The 20,538-nt window shown below is 38.5% G+C and overlaps 1 protein-coding gene across 1 annotated transcript; it reads right to left on the bottom strand.

Annotated features, from left to right (window-relative positions):
- Positions 1-705: 705 nt before the first annotated feature.
- Positions 706-20,520, bottom strand: EIF5A2 (eukaryotic translation initiation factor 5A2). The gene is made up of 5 exons (XM_003894842.5): positions 20,362-20,520; positions 19,481-19,680; positions 18,832-18,936; positions 5,865-5,996; positions 706-4,979 (listed from the first exon to the last, which is right to left on the bottom strand). The coding sequence occupies exons 2-5, from the start codon at positions 19,643-19,645 to the stop codon at positions 4,920-4,922; spliced, it is 462 nt and encodes a 153-aa protein (XP_003894891.1). The 5' UTR covers positions 19,646-19,680; positions 20,362-20,520; the 3' UTR covers positions 706-4,919.
- Positions 20,521-20,538: the final 18 nt, after the last annotated feature.

Below are 20,538 nucleotides of genomic sequence, written 5' to 3'. Positions count from 1 at the left end.
AAATATATTTTAATAATATAACAAAGCTATTATTGTTAGGGTATTATCTACATTTTAAGGTTTTTTAAGTCAAAGACTTAACATCTGAATTTTAACTATTTTTGAAATGTAAAATGCACAATTAGTAATACCCATACTACATATCTTAGAATTTTAAAGTTTTAGTGAAAACATTTGAGTCTCTGCAAGTAAAAGCAATAGTTCTCCTGTATCTAAGAAAAAAAATGTATTACTAAAAAAGTACCACTAGATTTAGACAATGCTAAACTGTTTCCTTTTTGGGGAGGAGGACAAAGTACATAATAGTATAGAACTAGTCATTTTCATTATACTAGTATAGAACTAGTAATTTGCATTATGCTTTGTAACAAGCACAAGAGTGCTTATTTATAGTAGATATTAATCACAATAAATAACTCCTCAAAAAAGATCACAGCTATGATGGGTGACAAGCTGTTCAGTCATTGCTGAAAATAGTCCAGAGTTTTTTAAAAAGTGCAATCTTGATCTGAGATAAACTTAAGTCTACCAATACCAAGAAATAGTTTTAGGGACTTCATATAAATACAGTAACCTGTCTTTTTTTTCTTTTGTAAAATAGGTTTCTACCTGTTCTAAGGAGGGGAATAGTGGTAGATAGCAAAGTTTGGCAACAAGTATGTTTCTAGCAGGTGAAAGCCTGGTATCCATTCTATAAGATGCATCTTTTTTTTTTTTTTTGAGACGGAGTCTCGCAAGATGCATCTTTTACGGAAAGAAAGCATGCTTATTAGATGTATACAGTACTTTTCAGGCACTTGACCTCACTTGGTAGCTAAGTTGGTGTTCAGATGTTTAATGGAAAAACATTAAATTACATATTGGCTTCAAGCCATGTTCCCATAGAACATCTGTGTTTCATAAGCTAAATCCAAATGTTCCCTGCTAAAATCAAATAATGATGCCATATACCCAATTCAGAGAAAAAATTTAATAGATTAAATAGATTGAATTGTCTCAATTTTTAAGGTTTTCCGCTATAAATTTTTCTTAAATCTTTGTTGCCTGTTACTTGTCTGAATGTTAGCAGAAAAAAGGCTTGACAACTGTGAAATACTATGCCTAAATGACATTAAAATGAGAACTGCTGATCAGTACAATATACTGTTCATGGAAATATGCTTATATTTTCACTCTTACACTGCTTAAGAGCCATATTTTCTCATAGTAAATGTGTTCCTAGTTCATATTATAGAATTCAGTATGTAAACATTTCAATGTACCCAAAAGAGCATTATGAATTTATCTATTATCCCTAACTACGTTTGGTGAACTTCTACATCAATGCCTGGCTCCAAAACTATCTTTGGGGTCCATGCCAAAGGAATGCTTTCGGATATAATCTAAGGATAGGATTCTAAGATGAGACTGCCAAATTCTATTCTAAAATGAAAAAATATGGCAAGATTCCGGTATGGATGCCACTGTTTCCATTTTTTTCTTGACTATTTAGCATGTAGTGTAAGTGTGTTGACATTAAGGATTTTTTTATATGCATGTATCACGGTATTACAATTTGGGAAAATTCTGCAATATATTTTCAGGCAATTGGCTTTAAAATAATGAAGCTTCAGCTTTTAGCACAAACAGCCCTGAGAACAATGCATTCATATTACAGCTCAACTAGAAATAATCGAATTGAGAAACCTTAAAGTACAAAAACAAGTTCTGGAAAAGTTGTAAATTAAAAAAAAAAAAAAAGTTACCAACAGTTGAGGCACCACCAGACAATACTTTTAAGAGTTGGGAGTTTGGAAAAAAGAACTAACATACAAAGCTATGTGCGTACATGTGCACATGCAAATTGTGTTGTAATGAAAAATTGTGTCTCCAAATTTTACAGCCTAATCATTTTATTGCAGTGTCTCCTATTATAGATATCATGCTCTGACTGCAGGAGAGTTTTGGTAATTAACAGAAAGCACTGGTACAGAGACTTGTATCATTAAGGGAAACAGAGTCAAGAGCTTGGTTAGCAACAATTTCTTCAAGTGACTGACAGCCCCTGGAAGGGAGCCTGAAAAAAACATCATAATTATGTTTATGATGCAAATGCTAAGTCAAAGTAGCAATGATATGATCTATGTTGTAGCAAATACGGTATAACAAAGTCTTCACAGTATAAATAAAATGTTCTAAAAAGAAACAAATATTCAACCTGTTAATAAATTGGTAAAATGTATACAGATAAAAATGGCTTATCATTGTACAATCTATCAACATGACAGTCCACATTCTATACATGGTAACTCATGATTTTTAACATTTGCTACAAAGTACAACAAATATTAGGAATCAACTTTAACATTGCTGATGTCTAAAAAGAATGAAGTCACTTCTGTTCTATGTTTAAAAATACATGTTCCCTACTTCCTTTTAATATAATTTATAAAGCTTTACTAAATGAAATATTTTGTTCTAGAGAGATATCTATTGACTTATGTGAAAATAAAGTCCCATATCTTTAAAATCTATACTTATATATCAAGAGTATTTACACTTCATATATTACTTAAAATGAAAATATTTATGCATAAACAGCTTTTGCCATTCAAAGTATGAAGATAGAGATGCATTATTATAATTTGTACACCCTTAATTTGTACACAATTGAAAATATATGTGAAATTTTACAAGTTAGGAAGAACAGGGGCATGCTAATTGAGAGTTAATACTAAATCATAACACCAGCATGGTTAAGAGGGGCCACAGGAATGACCTGCAAGCAGCACAGATTAATAATTTTCTGGAATTCCTATGAGTTACAATGCCAACCAGTAGCAATGAAGATACACATTGCAGAGTACTAAGAAACTAGAGCAGTATGTAGTAGGTACTTAAATAGAATACTGGAAAGAATGTAGCCTAATTTTAATTGTGCTTTAGATGGGCAAACGCTAAAATGTTATACTAAAAACGACTAACTACAACCTCACTATTTCTTGTGTTTTAGAAATTTCCTCTTTGCATTTCTCTTAAAGTATCTTGCTTCTTCCCCAAATGTGTTTGCTGAGGCTAAGACAAGATTTAAAAGTATGTACAAATTAAGCAACTAAAACTTGGGATCTTCTGTTACTAATGCTATTACCAGTCACTGATTAGATCAGTTACATCATCATATATGATATACTTTCCTTCAGAAGATAGGAACAAAGCACTTTTTAGAGGTCAAGGCATGATGGGAGAAGTCTAAGAGCCAGTCTTGGAGAATTAAGGTATTTCTGAGATAGTGATTTTGTTCTGTGTTTTGCTCCAATATGATGATTGTTACTGAGTCAAAGGTCCTCACAAACCCTGTGATAATGTCTAAAATTCTGGAAATAATATACATATGACTCAAAAGATTAAATAGAAATGCAGTGGTATCACCTAAAATACCTTTTAAAATAATTCAGTTTATAAAATTATTTATTACTTATATTTCACACCAGCAACTGAATTAAGTCACACAACAATCAGAAAAAAATGCATATACTTAAAATAAGTTAAATAATAATATTCATATAAAGTAATGTTGCTTCCAGGATTCACTTTCAATTCACTTTAGAACAAAAAGGACATAAAATTAACAAAAATTCCAAATCAATTTAAGGAATTCTCAGTTTTTGTTTAATAAATACATTAATGTCAAAAAATCTACTTAAAAATGGTTGGAAACGGGCCAGGTGTGGTGGCTCATGCTTGTAATCCCAGCACTTTGGGAGGCTGAGGCAGGCGGATCACCTGAGGTCAGGAGTTCAAGACCAGCCTAGACAACATGGTGAAAACCCCGTCTCTACTAAAAAAATACAAAAAAATTTAGCTGGGTGTGGTAGTGCACACCTGTAGTCCCAGCTACCTGGGAGGCTGAGGCAGGAGAATTACTGGAACCCAGGAGGCAGAGGTTACAGTGAGCTGAGATGGCACCACTGCACTGCAGCCTGGCTGACAGAGTGAGACTCAATTTCAAAAAAAAAAAAAAAAGACAAGAAAAGAAAAAGTTGGAAAGGAGTATTTACTGATAAATAGTAGTATTTATTCAACATGGTTGGAAAACAAGCATTGCATAGTATCCTGTAAAGCAGATCACTCCCTTTATATGTTGGGGGCAAAGTTAAAAGCAAAAGCAACTGAAAAGCAACTTTTCATTTTTATACTGACTTACAAAGTCCTCACATAAAAATGTATAGATTTAATGAACCCTCTCTGCCACTGTCTTTTGTGTCTTCCTTATAATCTTACTTGCTAACTTTCACCCAACAGTTCAGTGCCCTTCTGCCAACCATAAGAAGGGACTAAACCCACCATCTAAGGTTACATCAAGTTTGCCAACAATTTGATAAATAGTATGACCAAAGTAATTACGTGGTTGCATGTGGCCGCCAAAATAACTGCCACTTTTGGATAACATGATTTTTGTTTAAGGATTTGTGTTTGCCCTACACAGGCTGAAACTGCAACAATTCCAGTACATAATCAGTTCATTTAATATTAAATCTGTAATTAATGCAGAGTAGTTCAACTTAAATGTGGTACTTCAATACCACTTTATGCTACATTGTTTGATTTAAAACCCTGGTTTATCATTTAACTAAAACACAGGAATGATTTGCTCAGACGTCACATCTGCTGAAGCTATCTTGTTTGTTTCTTGAACTGACATACTGAAAACCACAGGAATATTATAGGAAACATACCTACAAAATTTAAAAAAAAATTATACATATTGATAATTTTTAAAAATTATCAATTGCTTGCAAAACTAACCCAGCACATTCTGAAAACAATTAAAAAAAGAAATGAGGTTGCTTATGAAGGCTATAGCTTTGGTGACAACTTAGAACCAAATTAGATCTGCAGTTGATTCAGACCTAAACAGTGTTCATGCCTGATGTTTCCATTTATTTGCAGGGTTTTATGGCTACAGCATATTCTTCACTCATTGCACACATGACAGACACCTAAAAGGAAAAAAGCAGGCAAAAGGTTATTCAGGAGACAATACACATAGAAGATATACTTAGTTCATTATATATTGTATATTTGTGGATATTTCATACATAGGGACTTCTGAAAGGGGTATTCCAAAACAAGCTACTTTCTTTACAGTTTTCCAAAGCAGAATTTCTCAAATAGTGGTTTGTAAGACAACTTCCAGGGAAAAGGAAAAATGACTATAAATGTTTGAACACTTACTACACATTACATTTCTGAAAGTTTTAACAAAGACAGTAAATCTCCTTCACTTTTTAACACTCTACTAGCATAATTTCTTACCTGCAAGAATAGCTCAGGGCCAGGCGCCTTGTTCAGGCCTGTAATCCTAGCACTTCTGGGAGGCCAAGGTGGGCAGATCGCCTGAGGTCAGGAGTCTGAGACCAGCTTGGCCAACATGTTGAAACCCAATCTCTACTAAAAATACAAAAATTAGCCAGATGTAGTGGTATGCGCCTGTAATCCCAGCTACTCAGGAGGCCGAGGGGAGACTCACTTGAACCCGGGATGCGGAGGTTGCAGTGAGCCGAGATCATGCCACTGCACTCCAGCCTGGGTGACAGAGGGAGACTCCATCTCAAAAAACAAAACAAAACAAAAAAAGGGTCAGCTGCAGAGCTTCAGAACAAATTTGGGTTTGAGAGTAATGTTGATGTAGCAAAAACAAACTTTGATACTTTCTTTGGTAATGAGTCTCTAAGGGTTTTATGGAAAACCTGCCTGAGAGATCATTTTCAACATTTTAGTAGTATTTTTAAACCACATTCCATATGTAGTATTTTATGTTAACTAGTTGAGGCTGAAGTTTTTACAAAATGGTTTTCAAAAACAATCCTTCTCTAAGTCTTTACCTGTACATCTTCACCTGCATTGTATTTTCCTTCTATTTCTTTGCCTAGTTCACCTTCTGGCAGTTTAAGATCCTCACGAACTTCACCAGTTTCTGTCAGCAGGGAAAGGTAACCATCTTGAATGCATATCAGCTATTAGAAGAAATTATATCATTTGTGCTGATTAGATTATATCCACTTCTTTGTAATGTTTACATAGTTAAATTGCAATTGATATTCTTGTAAGTACAAAGTAATACATTAATATTCTTGGTATTTAAAAATGCTAAAAATATAAAAAATATAAAATATGTACAGAATGGAAGTATAAGTTTACTCCTCCCGGTACTTCTCATACCCAATCTCTGCATTATTAAACAGTTTAGGTTTCTTTACAGTGTATTCCATTTATGTTTACAAAATAAATATAGTTGCTTTTTTTAAAAATGGGATATTGTAAGTACTTTACAGTGAGCTGTTTTGACTTAATAATATGTCTTAGAAATACTTTCTAACCAGAAAATATAAACCTACCTTAGTTAACTACCACATAGCTGCATGGACATACTATAACTGATTTAACCAATTTCATATTACTGGGCATAAAAGTTATTTTTGCTATTACAAACAATGCATTTTCTAATTTGAGTATGAGCAAAATTAAGTGGAAAATTTTTGGTCTTCAGCCAACAACAACAACAACAACAACAACAACAAAATCTACTAGTGTATGGATAACAGTAGCGGAAAAAAAACACAAAAAAACCACAGTTGTCAACCCAACCTGCAAAAAAGCACAGTTTTGATACCACTGAACTTCTTTTACTACAGGAATGAGGAAACAACCAACCTCCACTCATTTATTCTATTAATGAAAGCATGTACACCATTAGTATGCCTAGAATCCTAATACGTTTTATAAAAGGCTATTATCCAGAATACCGGCTGCTAATATCTACAAAAGGAATCAAAGACAATGGCCCTTGAACCCCTGTAAACCACTACAATATAACCCAGACATATCGTTGGGATTGTTCTCCTCCACATACAGCGCCTATCAAAACTGACTCTGGCTCTCCACAGAAACTCCATCTACCACAGGAAATTTGTTTTTATGTCTAGAAATCTCAAAAGTAAGAAATCCTACAGAGCTACAACAAAGAATGTTAACTAACCTCTTAGACCCTCAAATATTTGTGAGGTGGCTGGTAGAGAAGTAGGAGCAAGGAGGTTAAGGTAGAAGTGTAATTTTTAAAATATATATATATATATATGGATATATAGTTAAAGATGGGGATCTCATTATATTGCCTAGGCTGGCCTCAAACTCCTGGGGTCAAGTGAGCTTCTGCTTTAGCCTTCCCAGGAGCTGGGACTATAGGCATGCACCAATCCACCTAGCTTGAAGTGTAATTTTTAAACAACCACAACATTCCAAGGCAAAACTTTCTGATTTCTGTTTAGTTATTCCCTAAAGCAGAGCTTGTCTATTTCAAGAGTTAAATGTTCCTACTGTGCCACTAGTGACTGAAACACAGAAGCCAAATAATAATACTGATATTTTGAAAACGATGTATGTAATGGAGTTATTTTATTTTTTAAGAGTTAAGAATCATAAACTGTGGCATGAAATATATAAAGCATTTCAAATGTGAAATGTATAAATATAAAACATCTAGTAAAACAATGCATTTACAAACATTAAACATCTTATAAAATAAATTGCTATATTAAATACAATTAGAGTTTTTAAAAATAAAACTAAGCTATGAAAAACAAAAATAATGAGAACAAATTCATCTTTGATATGGTTTGGCTTTGTGTCCCCACCCAAATCTCATCTTGAATTGTAATCCCCACATGTCGAGGGAGGGACCTGGTGGGAAGCAACTGGATCATGGGGTCAGTCTCCCCAATGCTGTTGTCGTGATAGTGAGTGAGTTCTCTTCAAAGTGTTTAGCAGTTCCTGCCTCACTTGCTCTATCTCCTGCCGCCATGTAAGATGTGCCTTGCTTCCCCTTCGCCTTCTGCCATGGTTCCCGAGGCCTCCCTAGCCATGTGGAACTGTGACTCAATTAAATATCTTTTCTTTATAAATTACCCAGTCTCAGGTAGTTCTTCATAGCAGTGTGAAAAAGGACTAATACAGAAAATTGGTACCAGGAGTTTGGGCCACTGCTATAAAGATGCCTGAAAATATGGAAGCCACTTTGGAACTGGGTAACAGGCAGAGACTAGAACAGTTTGGAGGGCTCAGAAGAAAGAAAGATGAGGGAGAGTCTGAAACTTCCTAGAGACCTGTGGAATGAATTTGACCAAAATGCTGACAGTAATATGGACAGTGAAGTCCAGGCTGAGGTGGTTTCAGATGGAGATGAGGAACTCACTGGGAACTGGAACAAAGGTCACTTCTGCTGTGCTTTAGCAAAGAGACTGGCTGCATTTTGCCTTGCCCTAGAGATCTGTGGAACTATGAACTTGAGAGAGATGATTTAGGGTATCTGGCAGAAGAAATTTCTAAGCAGCAAAGTGTTCAAGAGGTAACCTGGCTTTTTTTGAAAGCATACAGTCATATGCATTCACGAAGAGATGATCTGAAACTGGAGCTCATGTTTAAAAAAAGGCAAGAATAGCATAAAAGTTTGAAAAATGTGCAGCCTGACCATGTAGTAGAAAAGAAAAACCCATTTTCTGGGAAGAAATTCAAGCCAGCTGCAGAAATTTCCACAAGTAACAAGGAGCTGAATATCAATAGCCAAGACAATAGGGAAAATGTTGCAAATGGGGAAAATTTTGTAAAGATGGGGTTTCACCACATTGCCCAGGCTGGAGAACTAGTTTTTTTAAAAAAAAAAATTCACAGAAATGTTTCTGGACATTCCAGATGTCTTCATGGCATCCCCTCCCAACACAGGCCCAGAGGCCTAGGAGGGAAAAATGGTTTCGTGGGCCAGGCCCAGGGCCCTGATGCTCTGTATAGCCTTGGGACTTGGTGCCCGGTGCCCTGTATCCCAGCCACTCCAGCTCCAGCTGTGGCTAAAAGGGGCCAAAGTACAGCTTGGGCTGTTGCTTCAGAGGGTGTAAGCCCTAATTCTTGGAGGTTTCCATATGGTGTTGGGCCTGCAGGTGCACAGAAGGCAAGAGTTGAGGTTTGGGAGCCTCCGCTTAGATTTCAGAGGATGTATGAAATGTCTGGAGGTTCAGGCAGAGGTCTGCTGCAGGGGCAGAGCCCTTATGGAGAACCTCTGCTAGGGCAGTGTGGAAGGGAAAGGTGGGGTTAGATCCCCCACACAGAGTCCCCACTGGGACACTGCCTAGTGGAGCTGTGAGAAGGGGATCACCATCTTCCAGATTCCAGAATGGTGCACTATGTGCCTGGAAAAGCCACAGGCACTCAATACCAGCCACTGAAAGCAGCTGCAGAGGCTGTACCCTGCAGAGCCACAGGGGTAGAGCTGCCCAAGGCCTTGGGAGCCTACCTTTTGGATCAGTGTGCCCTGGATGTAAGACGTGGAGTCAAAGGAGATTATTTTGGAGCTTTAAGACTGAATGGCTGCCCTGCTAGGTTTCAGACTTGTATGGGACCTGTAGTTCCTTTGTTTTGGCCAATTTCTCCCATTTGAAGTGAGAGCATTTACCCAATGCCTGTACCCTCATTGTATCTAGGAAGTAACTAACTTGCTTTTCATTTTATAGGCTCATAGGCGGAAGGGACTTCCCTTGTTTCAGATGAGACTTTGGACTTGGACTTTTGGGTTAATGCTGGAATGAGTTAAGACTTTCAGGGACTGTAGAGAAGGAATGATTGTGTTTTGAAATGTGAGAACATGAGATTTGGAAGGGGCCTGGGACAGAATGATATGCTTTGGCTCTGTGTCCTCACCCAAATCTCATCTTGAATTATAATCCCCACATGTCAAAGGAGGGACCTGGTGGGAGGTGATTGGATCATGGGGGCAGTTTCCCCCATGCTGTTCTCATGATAGTAAGTGAGTTCTCATGATATCTGATGGTTTAAAAGTGTTTGACAGTACCCCCCTGCTTGCTGTCTCTCCTGCTGCCATATAAAACATGCCTTGCTTCCCCTTCACCTTCCTCCATAATTATAAGTTTCCTGAGGCCTCCCCAGCCATGTGGAACTGTGAGTCAATTAAATCTCTTTTCTTTATAAGTTACCCAGTTTCAGGTAGTTCTTTATAGTAGTGTGAAAATGGACTAATACAATCTTTTAAATTGAATTATTTATTAAAAAATCTTAAGTTCTATAGAAAAGTTGCAATAATGCAATGAAATCCCATATCCTTTACCTAGATACTGCCATTGTTAACATTTATCACATGTGCACTATTTTCTCTATGTATACATCCAACATATATAACATCTATCATATACATTCTTATTATTTTTACAGAACTATTGAGAGTAAGTTCCAAAGATCATGATTCTTCAGCAGTAAATACTTCAGTGCAACAGCCATGACCTTTCAGCAATTAAAACTTCAGTGTATTTTTCTCAAGAACAAGTATATGCTCTTAGATAACAACAATATATTTTTCAAAGTCAGGGAATTTAATACTGATAACCTATTATTCAATATATAGTACATATTTAAATTTGCCAATTATCCTAGTATTGTCCTTGATGGCAACTTATTTCCCTAACTCCAGGGTCATATCTTGTATTTATTTGGCTATCATATCAGTTTAGTCTCTTAATTCTAACAGTTTCCCCCACCCCTTAACTTTCATGGCATCAACTTTTTGTTTTTTGGGGGGTTTGGTTTTTGTGAGACCAGGTCTTGCTCTTTCACGCAGGCAGGACTGTGGTGGCATGATCATGACTCACTGCAGCCTCAACCTCCAGGGCTCAAGTTATCCACCCACCTCAGCTTCCAGAGTCACTGGGACCACATGCATACAACCACTATGCCTTTTTTTAAAAAATTTATTTTTATTTTTGTAGATACAGGGTCTTCCTGTGTTGCCCAGACTGGTCTCAAACTCCTGGGGGTTCACTGTTTTATAGAATATTCCTCAGTTTGTGTTTGTCTCACTGTTTCCTCATGATTAAGGTAACATTTTTGAAAGGAATACTATACAAATGATGTGCCCTCAGAGTATCCTATCAGGAGGCAAATGTCAATTTGTCCCATTACAAGTGATGCCAATTTTGATACGCTAAGGTAGTTATCTGCCAGATTTTTCCACTCCAAAGTTACACTTTCCCCTTTGTAATTTGCAAGCTTTAAGGAAAAAAAAAAAAAAAAAGGCAACAGTGTCACTGTCAAGCCCTCAAGCATATTTTTGTGCAAATGTTTCCATCTTCTCTCTGACTCCATAGAGTTGGAAGGTGGGGATGGTAAGGAAATTGTTATAAGTATCTTCTTCTGGTCCTTTACCTTTAAACAAACCTACTGATTTGATCACTTTTAGATGTTTTTGAACAGTTTTTTTTTTTTTTTGGTAGAAAGTAATTATTGTTAGTAGCAAGCAGGGAGACAGCAGAGGTGAGGGTCAAAAAACTTTAGAGATGTAAGGCATGTGAAGGTGTACCAAGCTCCTGAACAGTATATGAAGTTATAATGCTATCAGAATGTGGTATTTTTGGCCGGGTGCAGTGGCTCACACCTGTAATCCTAGCACTTCAGGAGAGGCCAAGGCGGACAGATCATTTGAGGTCAGGAGTTCGAGACCAGCCTGGCCAATATAGCAAAACCTTGTCTCTACTAAAAATAAAAAAATTAGCTGGATATGATGGCATCTGGAGTCCCAGCTACTTGGGAGGCTGAGGCAGGAGAATCACTTGAACCCAGGAGGTGGAGGTTGTAGTGAGCTGAGATCACACCACTGCACTCCCACCTGGATGGCAGAGCAAGACTCCATCTCAAAAAAAAAAAAAAAGAATGTGGTATTTTTTATTTCCTACTAAAATAATCCAGGGCTCCTTGGATAATTCCAGGTCCAGATCAGGAAGTATGTAAGATGAACCTGCAGCAAGCTGTTGTACTAAAAAGCAAGGAGCTATCAAGGAGAATTAAAATTTGGCCCATGTCAAAGGGACTCAAGAGCTAACTTGAATAAGCTCCCATTGGCCAAGATGGAACAATGTGAGAATCAGTAAGGACAATAACAACAGTGGATTGAAACACAAGTATGTCTAAATGTTTGAGTTTATAATGAAAAATATGTATTTGGTCATCTTCAGTGGATGCCAGGAACCAATTTATTTTATAAACTGTACCTTAAAGGGAAAGAGTCAAATACAACCACCCCTGCTATACACACAGACACTGTCTCTTAAGGTAAACAAACAAAAATTGATGAAGGGAAGTTTCTTTTTATAGGAGTATTCTGGCTAAGAAAAACAAATGAAGGAATGACAGATCATAAATTTTGTCTCCTCCAATTAATAGATTGAGACAGTGATCACATATCTGATAATATCACAAAAGGAGAAACAATCAGACTTATTTATCTAATGACTGCATAGAACATTATGGAGTAGTCCTGTTAAAGGAAAGAAAGGAAGAAAATAAAAATCTGAACTGAATCTGATCAAGACTCTACATCTTACTACCAAGTTTCAGGAAACACAAGGGGCAGAGGAACATGTTAAAAAACAAGGAAATGCAATTAGCAAAATCCATACAGTGGGAAAGTCTACAGAAGAAATGACCCAGTGTCTTTGTCAAAAACTTGCAGAGACAGAAGTAATCACACTGGTAATTGTTGAAGCTGAGTGACAGGTACACAGGATTCATTATACTACACTTTGAAAATTTCCACAATAAAAAGTGAAACAAAAAATGCTATAGTATATATGAATTCTAGAACAAGCACCATAACCACTAAGTGCTGGGAGGCACAGTAAGCTAAGGAAGCAAAACATGATCTGAAAGGGAGTGTGGGGAGAGTTAGTGACTACAGATTCTGTCTTAGATGTAGTCAGAATAGGAAAGAACACTGAAAAGGGGGAATTATTGGGAAACTACTTTGCCTCATTTGTACTACTGATATACAACAGAAGGCTGGAGAAGGTATATTATCCCTACAGGTGCCTTCCTCTTTTTTTTTTTTTTTTTTTTTTTTTTTGAGATAGAGTCTAGCTCTGTCACCAGGCTGAAGAGCAGTGGCGCAATTTCAGCTCACTGCAACCTCCACCTCACTGGTGGTCTCGAACTCGTGATCTCGTGATCTGCCTGCCTCAGCCTCCCAAAGTGCTGGGATCACAGGCGTGAGCCACCATGCGTGGCCAGGTGCCTTCTTAGTTCTAATTTCTGAATTTAATTTTTTTTCTCAATCTATTTCAAAACAACCAGACTTGTTTAGGTAACACCTATTCCTTTTTATTTCTTCCTTCTTTTCCCCCAGAGTGTAGCACTCTTGTGCTACTTCCTTAGAGTTGCTGGTTCCTGGTAGAGATTGAATGCTTGATCACCATTATTATACAGCCTAAGCAAATAACACCACCATCACCTGACCCATCATCTGACCCACCAAGCCACACAACTGGGAAGGCACAGCAGCTCTCCATCATTGAGTGGAAGTAGCGTATATGAGATCAGCTTGAGAAGGACCTAAACGTACAAACAAGTTGTATAAGAAGTGGCTCAGATGGCCGGGCGCGCTGGCTCAAGCCTGTAATCCCAGCACTTTAGGAGGCGGGCGGATCACAAGGTCAGGAGATGGAGACCATCCTGGCTAACACGGTGAAACCCCGTCTCTACTAAAAAATACAAAAAACTAGCCGGGCGAGGTGGTGGGCGCCTGTAGTTCCAGCTACTCAGGAGGCTGAGGCAGGAGAATGGCGTAAACCCGGAAGGCGGAGCTTGCAGTGAGTGAGCTGAGATCTGGCCACTGGCTCCAGCCTGGGCAACAGAGCAAGACTCCGAATCAAAAAAAAAAAAAAAGAAGTGGCTCAGACTCAGAAAACACCTTCTCTTACCACATTGACACTTCTCCCTCAACTCATACCAATGACTTGATGGAGAGTTGCCTATGACTGAGAAAGGAAAATATTCACAATGGTTTCTAGATGGTTATGCATTATATGATGACGCCATTCAGGGGTCGGCCTGAAAGTGGGTTTGGGAAGAACTTCAAGCACTGGACCTGAAAGAAGACAGAACCAGAAGTGTGTATTTGCACTGATTAGCAGCTGTAGCTAACAATTTGGCTGGAAGGTTAAGGACACAGAAAGAACAAGATAGGAAAACTGCTGACAGTAAGGTTTGGAGAAGTGGTATGTTTACAGACCTCTCCAAATAATTGAAGAATGTGTCCACATGAATGCTCACCCAAGGGAATCTGTAGAGATTAGGCTCTAAAAAATTAGGTGTACAAGGTGATTCTCACTGTGAATGTGTGAATGCCATTCAGCTTTTTTTTTTTTTTTTTTTTTGAGACCGAGTCTCGCTCTGTCACCAGCTGCAGTGCAGTGGTGTGATCTCAGCTCACTCCAACTTGCACCTCCCGGATTCAAGCAATTCTCCTGCCTCAGCCTCCCGAGTAGCTGGGGTTACAGGTGCGTGCCACCACACCGGCTAATTTTTGTATTTTTTGTAGAGACATACAGGTGCCTTTTTTTTTTTTTTTTGAGATGGATTCTCGCTCTGTCGCCCAGGCTGGAGTGCAATGGCAGGATCTTAGCTCACCGCAACCTCCGCCTCCCGGGTTCAAGTGATTCTCCTGCCTCAGCCTCCTGAGTAGCTGGAATTACAGGCACGCACCACCATGCCCGGCTAATTTTTATATTTTTAGTAGAGACAGGGTTTCACCATGTTGACCAGGATGGTCTCGATCTCTTGACCTCGTGATCTGCCCGCCTTGGCCTCCCAAAGTGCAAGGATTACAGGTGTGAGCCACTGCACCTGACCTCAGCTTCTTTTTGTAGCTTCCCTCGTCTTTGCTTAGTGGGATCAATGACACAGGCTTTCTCTCACCAATACTCATCTGACTACAGCCACTACTGAAAACCTCACAGAAACAGGAGAGTCTTGATATGGCAGAGGAAGAACATAGAACAAATGAACAAGAAGTCTTGATATGTTCCCCAGAAGAACAGCTGGTCACCTGACTGCACCCCTTCCATCATGAAACAGGCAGCAATTTTTTCTTATTGCAGTAGTTTTACTCTACATATGGATTTGCCTTTCTTGCCTGCAGTGCTTCTGCTAAAATCTCATCCCAATTTACAGAATGCCTCATTCCTGTCATAGTATCTCACATTGCATCACTTCTGACTAGAAAACTAATTTTACAGACAAAGTAACGAGGGAGTGAAACACCCAGATAATTCGCTGGTTCATGTACCCTATCATTCCAAAACAGCTTGCCTCTGTGGATCGGCCTAGTGAAGACTCACATATGGTACCTGCTGGATGGTACTTTGTTGGCCTAGAGTGTTGTTTTTGGCAGGTTACAATATATTTCAATATATGGTGCTATTTTTCCCATAATAGAATACACAGGTCTAGGAACTAAAGTTAGTGGCTCTTCTCATGATTACCCTTAATGATCCTGTAACAAATATTTGCTTCTAGTCCTTGCAATATTAGGCCCTATTGGTTTAGAGGTTTTCTATTTCCAAAGAAAGACTGCTTCCATCTGAGAACACAAGGATTCCCATGAAACACGTAAAAATTATAGAAAGACTTTAAGCTCAGGGAATTCAATTAACATATCTAAACATTCAAATAATATACTACTTATCTGAATTCAATTAACACATCTCAGCATTCAAATGATATACTACTTATTTGAATTCAATTAACGTATCTCAACATTCAAATAATATACTACATATTTGAAGAATATACTGGGATTTAATAGTCACAGTTTTGGCAATTCACTAATAATCCAAAGATCCACAATATGTACTTTATGTGTCTGTAGTAATTAGTTTTCCTTCTGGAAAATGTTCTTCAAATGGCAGGTAAAACTTTAGTAAATGCAGAAACGGCATTTAACTTGTGGTGAGGTTTATATCAACACAGAACTTTCCAAAGAAATACGATTCCAGAGAGTACTAACGTCTGAATAAGCATTTCTCTATGAATTTGGGGATTCCCAAAGTTACATCTGGATGTATTTATAATTTACACCATCACTGAGTCCCAGACATCTATAACTACTTTTGGGAGAAGTAATGTAAATAAGCAATTCTAATCCAAGCTAATCTTGAAAAAGAAGTCAGGAGACATTTTTTCTTTCATTCTGAACTTATTTTAAAACACATAAAATTAAAACTATAAATATTAATATGTTTTGTTTCCTGTTTACTTTTTAATTACTATAATGAACAGAATACATATTTCTCTTTAGCCAACTGCCAAACTGGCACTCAAAATATTGAATTCAGCAAATATAAAGGATTACACACAGCCAAATAATGAGTAGGTATTTAATCAAGGCACTTGGTTAGGTAAGTGAAGATCACCAAAGCACAATAAATATAAATAGAAAGGCTCACAGAACTTTTTTTTTTTTTGTTGACACAGCGTCCCATTCTGTCGCCCAGGCTGGAGCGCAGTGGAGTGATCATGGCTCAGTGCAGCCTTGACCTCCGGGGGCTCAAGTGATCCTCCCACCTCAGCCTCTGGGTCTGCTGGGACTACAGCTGCGTACACCACCATGCCTGGCTATTTTTTTTTTTTTTTTCCGTATTTTGTAAAGATAGGGTTTCACCACATTGCCCAGGCTGGAGAACTAGCTTTTAAAAAAAAATTAACAGAAATAAGTTTTCTATGCTGACTTGAAAATGAAGAGCTGAGAAATAATGAGTAATTTCTATGCCAGGCATTGTTGTATTAACTAATAAAACCTCAAAATGATCCCATAAGACATTATTATTTATGTCTTTGCTTTACAAAGAAAGAAATTAAAGCAAAACAGGTTAAGTAACTTGTCAACCAAGGTCACACAGCTATTAAGTGCCAAAGTAGAGACCAGGACCAAGCCTGACTGGCTTAAATCATCCTCTTACCCACTTTGCAGTGCGGTGTACATACTAAGGGCTGGGACAAGGGTGAAGTAAGACACTTGTCTTGGGTGCAAAATTAAAGAAGGCACCAAAAAAACCTCAGTGACCAGATAAGCACTTTAATGCAATATTTAAAAAAATTAGAATTAATGAAAAAATCCTATGATAAAATACCAACATTTTAAATAAAGATGGGATCAGAATTTTCTTTGCGCCTTGAGCTCCTATATGGCTTGTCATTGTTACTAGTTCTGTCTCTATTTAAAATTTTGTGCCTGAGGCAAGAGCCTCCCTCACTTCATTCGCCTCATCCTAGTCTAGGACCCAAATCAAATTTTTCCTTTAAGTCTTGAGCTCCGATAAATGACTGGCTAACCTTAACACAGTATAATAGTAATTATCTGAACTGCTGATACCATCTTTCTGAAACATGCAACAGGCAAAAGCATTCTATATTGAATGAATATTACTGAATATAATTAATACTGAATATTTGAAGCATTCACATTTTAAGATGAAGAGAAACCCAATTTTGACAAAATTCTATGCTCAGCTTTAGCCTACTGTACTATCCTTACCATATTCAGTAATCACACATTTAACAAATATTTTTTGAGCACCTACTATGTACCACATCAAATTTGGTGCTCCAACAATAATGAAATGATTAAGTAGAATATATATTTAACAAATTTTTTTGAGCACCCACTATGAACCACATCAAATTTGGTGTTCCAACAATAATGAAATGATTAAGTAGAATTTTTACATAGGAAAAGGGGGAAACAGAACAGTACTTTTTGGTACATATCTACTTATGGAGTTCTTATGGGGTATTACTTGTCTTAAGGTTGTATTACTTGTCCAAAATCATCCAACTAGAAAGTGACAGAACTAGATCCAAACCCAGATCTACCTGGTTAAAAAAACCCACTTGCAAGACAATTCAAATTTCTACAAAGACTTCAAAGCAACCTAGAAAACATTTATGACAAGTTGGAAAATGAAAACATAGAAGTGTTTACTAGATTAAAATTACAAAAAAGTATGTTTGCATGTGGACAAACAGCAAAAGGAAATCATTGCATAAGTGCAGTTGATAGCAACATTAAAAAAATTTATACAATAAAGGGTACAGAAAAAAATCAGTTTAAGTTGGATAAAACAAATACCAGTGTCAACTATGTAGTTTTTACTACGTAAAATGAGCAGAAATGAGTTTGATATATGATATGCTTGATGTAGAAACTGAAGACTTTCAAGAAAAGCTTTAGTTATGAGTAATCTGAGCTTCCACATCCTATAAGGTCAATTATTTGGTGATCATCAGTACTCCAAACAACAAAATGCTATCATTAAATATGACCTACCCAAATGTATAGCTGGAACTAAAACTTGAAATTTACATATATAATTTAGCAAAAGGTCACAGCATGGTCACTGAACGTAATTTAACCAATTACATAGTTTTCGTGTTTTCTTCACCATACTCAGTGACCATGTACTTTATATTTATGGCTTTCAACTTATTTCCCTACTTAAGAATGTCAGGTTCTGACTAACACTCATTAATACAAAAACTTGGTAGGAACATGAATTTCAGTAGTTTCTTGAATGTCTTAGGTCTGATCAGTGAAAAGAAACAAAACATCCAGGAGGGATGTTTTAAATTAGAATAAGAAATATATAATAACATAGAGAATAGTACTTTTACTAAACATCGGACTTAATTGCAATATGCAGTCACTTGGCCTGAGGAGCACTAATAAGTATTTGACTTTTTAAAAAATGCAAGAATGTGAAAAAAAATAGCAAACTAGCAATAATCCTAGAAAAGGTACAAGTGTTAAACATCACTATTTCTCCAGTTTCTAAGATAGGTGGTGCCTAATAATTGGTTAGAAAAACCTACAAAACTACTCTTGGGTTTTGTCAAATTATTACTGATAGTACAAAGTATTTGCACCTTGAAGAAACAAGCAACATTCGAAAGAAAATCAGTGCTTACTTGATAATCATTTCTCTTAATATTTGGAACATCCATGTTGTGAGTAGAAGGACAAATATCTTCATATTTTTTGCCCGTGAAAATATCAATTCCAACAAGGTGAACCTAACAGAGGAGAACAGGAAACCTGTTTAATCTCTGCCAAGTATATCACTCATTACACACACAAGAGCACAATACCAACGCTGATTACGACAGATTCCTTTTCTCCGCCTTCCAAGGTCATCTGATTTTACTTAAAAAAAAGTAGTGGTCTTACAATTAGGAGGCAGTAAACAACTAAACAGTATCACATGTCAAGACCCAATATAGTCCAGTGATTCAATTATGAGATTACACAAGAAAAATAAAGTGTAGGTTTCTTAGAATTGCTGGAACAGGTTTTCTCATCTGTAAACTGAATAGATCTTCTAAGTCACTAGGATTCAGGAAAGTTTCAGTTCCCAGTTAATGAACATTGTTAAGGGCCCAAGAAGGGACTGCTACCTTTCAGTATTCAACGTAATAACTGATCACCCAGTAATTGTGGGAAGGAAAAAACAGTGCTTATTACAAAATTTTAAGTATAGAAATCTCATGATCTGTAACGGAACACAAATGATCAAAGTCCCAACGCCAAAGCCAAAGCCTGATCTGCAAGGGCACTTACCTTGGCATGCCCATGCTTTCCAGTTTTGGAAGTTGACATTTCCACTATTTTGCATGGTCGTCCTTTGAGCACCACGAAGCCGTTTTTGCGCAAGGCCGAACACTGCATAGGGTAAGTGCTGGAAGCCCCGGCATCTCCAGTAGTGAAATCAATTTCGTCCGCCATGGTGGGCTGGGGAGATGGTAGTTTTTCCGTGGGAACTACACACAAAGTTTGTGTTTGCTTTTCAACAACGGGTATGTAGGCACGGAAACGTCTCATTTCGGACAAGTTATGTGCCAAGCATCACGGGCCTGTTATTTCTGCATGTAAGGAACACCCACCCTAGACTAGTGGACACTTTCTAACTCTGGCCTCTACAAACTTTTCCAGCTATTGCTTGGGGAGGTGGGATGAGAAGTCGCAGAAGAGCTCGCTGAGGGTGGGGACACCCGCCCTGGGCGCTCCTCCGCGCTGGAAACAGCAGGTTGCGGCCCCCATCGCCCCACCGCAGAAGCCGGCGACCTTCCCGCGCCGCCCAGCACTCGGCCGCCGCCCCGAACCCTACTGCGGGGTATCCAGCCCAGGCCGCACGTCCCCGCGAAGGATGCGGGGTAACAGAACCTGGCCGGCGGCACCCGGCCCTCTGCTAGCTGGCGCGCACCCCGCCCTCCACCCTTCAACGCCGCCGCCGCGGCCGCACAGGCGCCCCCTGTTCTGCCGGCATCCTCGGCTCAGCTCGGCCCGGCCCCACCTGGGCCTGAGCCCCGGCGGTCCCGCGCTCGCCTCTGTTCCCCCATCCATTCTCCTTCCTTCTCTCGGTCAGCGCTTGGCTCTGGGCGCCTTCCCCGGCCCTGCCTCGCTCTGGCCCCATCCCCACCAGCTTTTCCCCAGGTCCTCACCTTTCAGCTGGCAAAGAGTGCCTTTCGTCTGCGTACCCGCGCTGGTCCCCTACAGCTGCTGCGCCGGCGGCGGCGGTGGCGGCCGCGGCAGTTCCAAGAGACGGGGCGGGGCCGCCACACTTTCCACACCCCAGCCTCCCCGCCCTTACCCGCCCCCACCTCAGCCCCATTTCCGGG

The sequence above is a fragment of the Papio anubis genome, chromosome 2 (assembly GCF_008728515.1).
Source record: "Papio anubis isolate 15944 chromosome 2, Panubis1.0, whole genome shotgun sequence".
Taxonomy (NCBI): domain Eukaryota; kingdom Metazoa; phylum Chordata; class Mammalia; order Primates; family Cercopithecidae; genus Papio; species Papio anubis.
The sequence above is the reverse complement of the archived record's forward strand: the minus strand, read 5'-3'. Positions and strand labels throughout refer to the sequence as shown.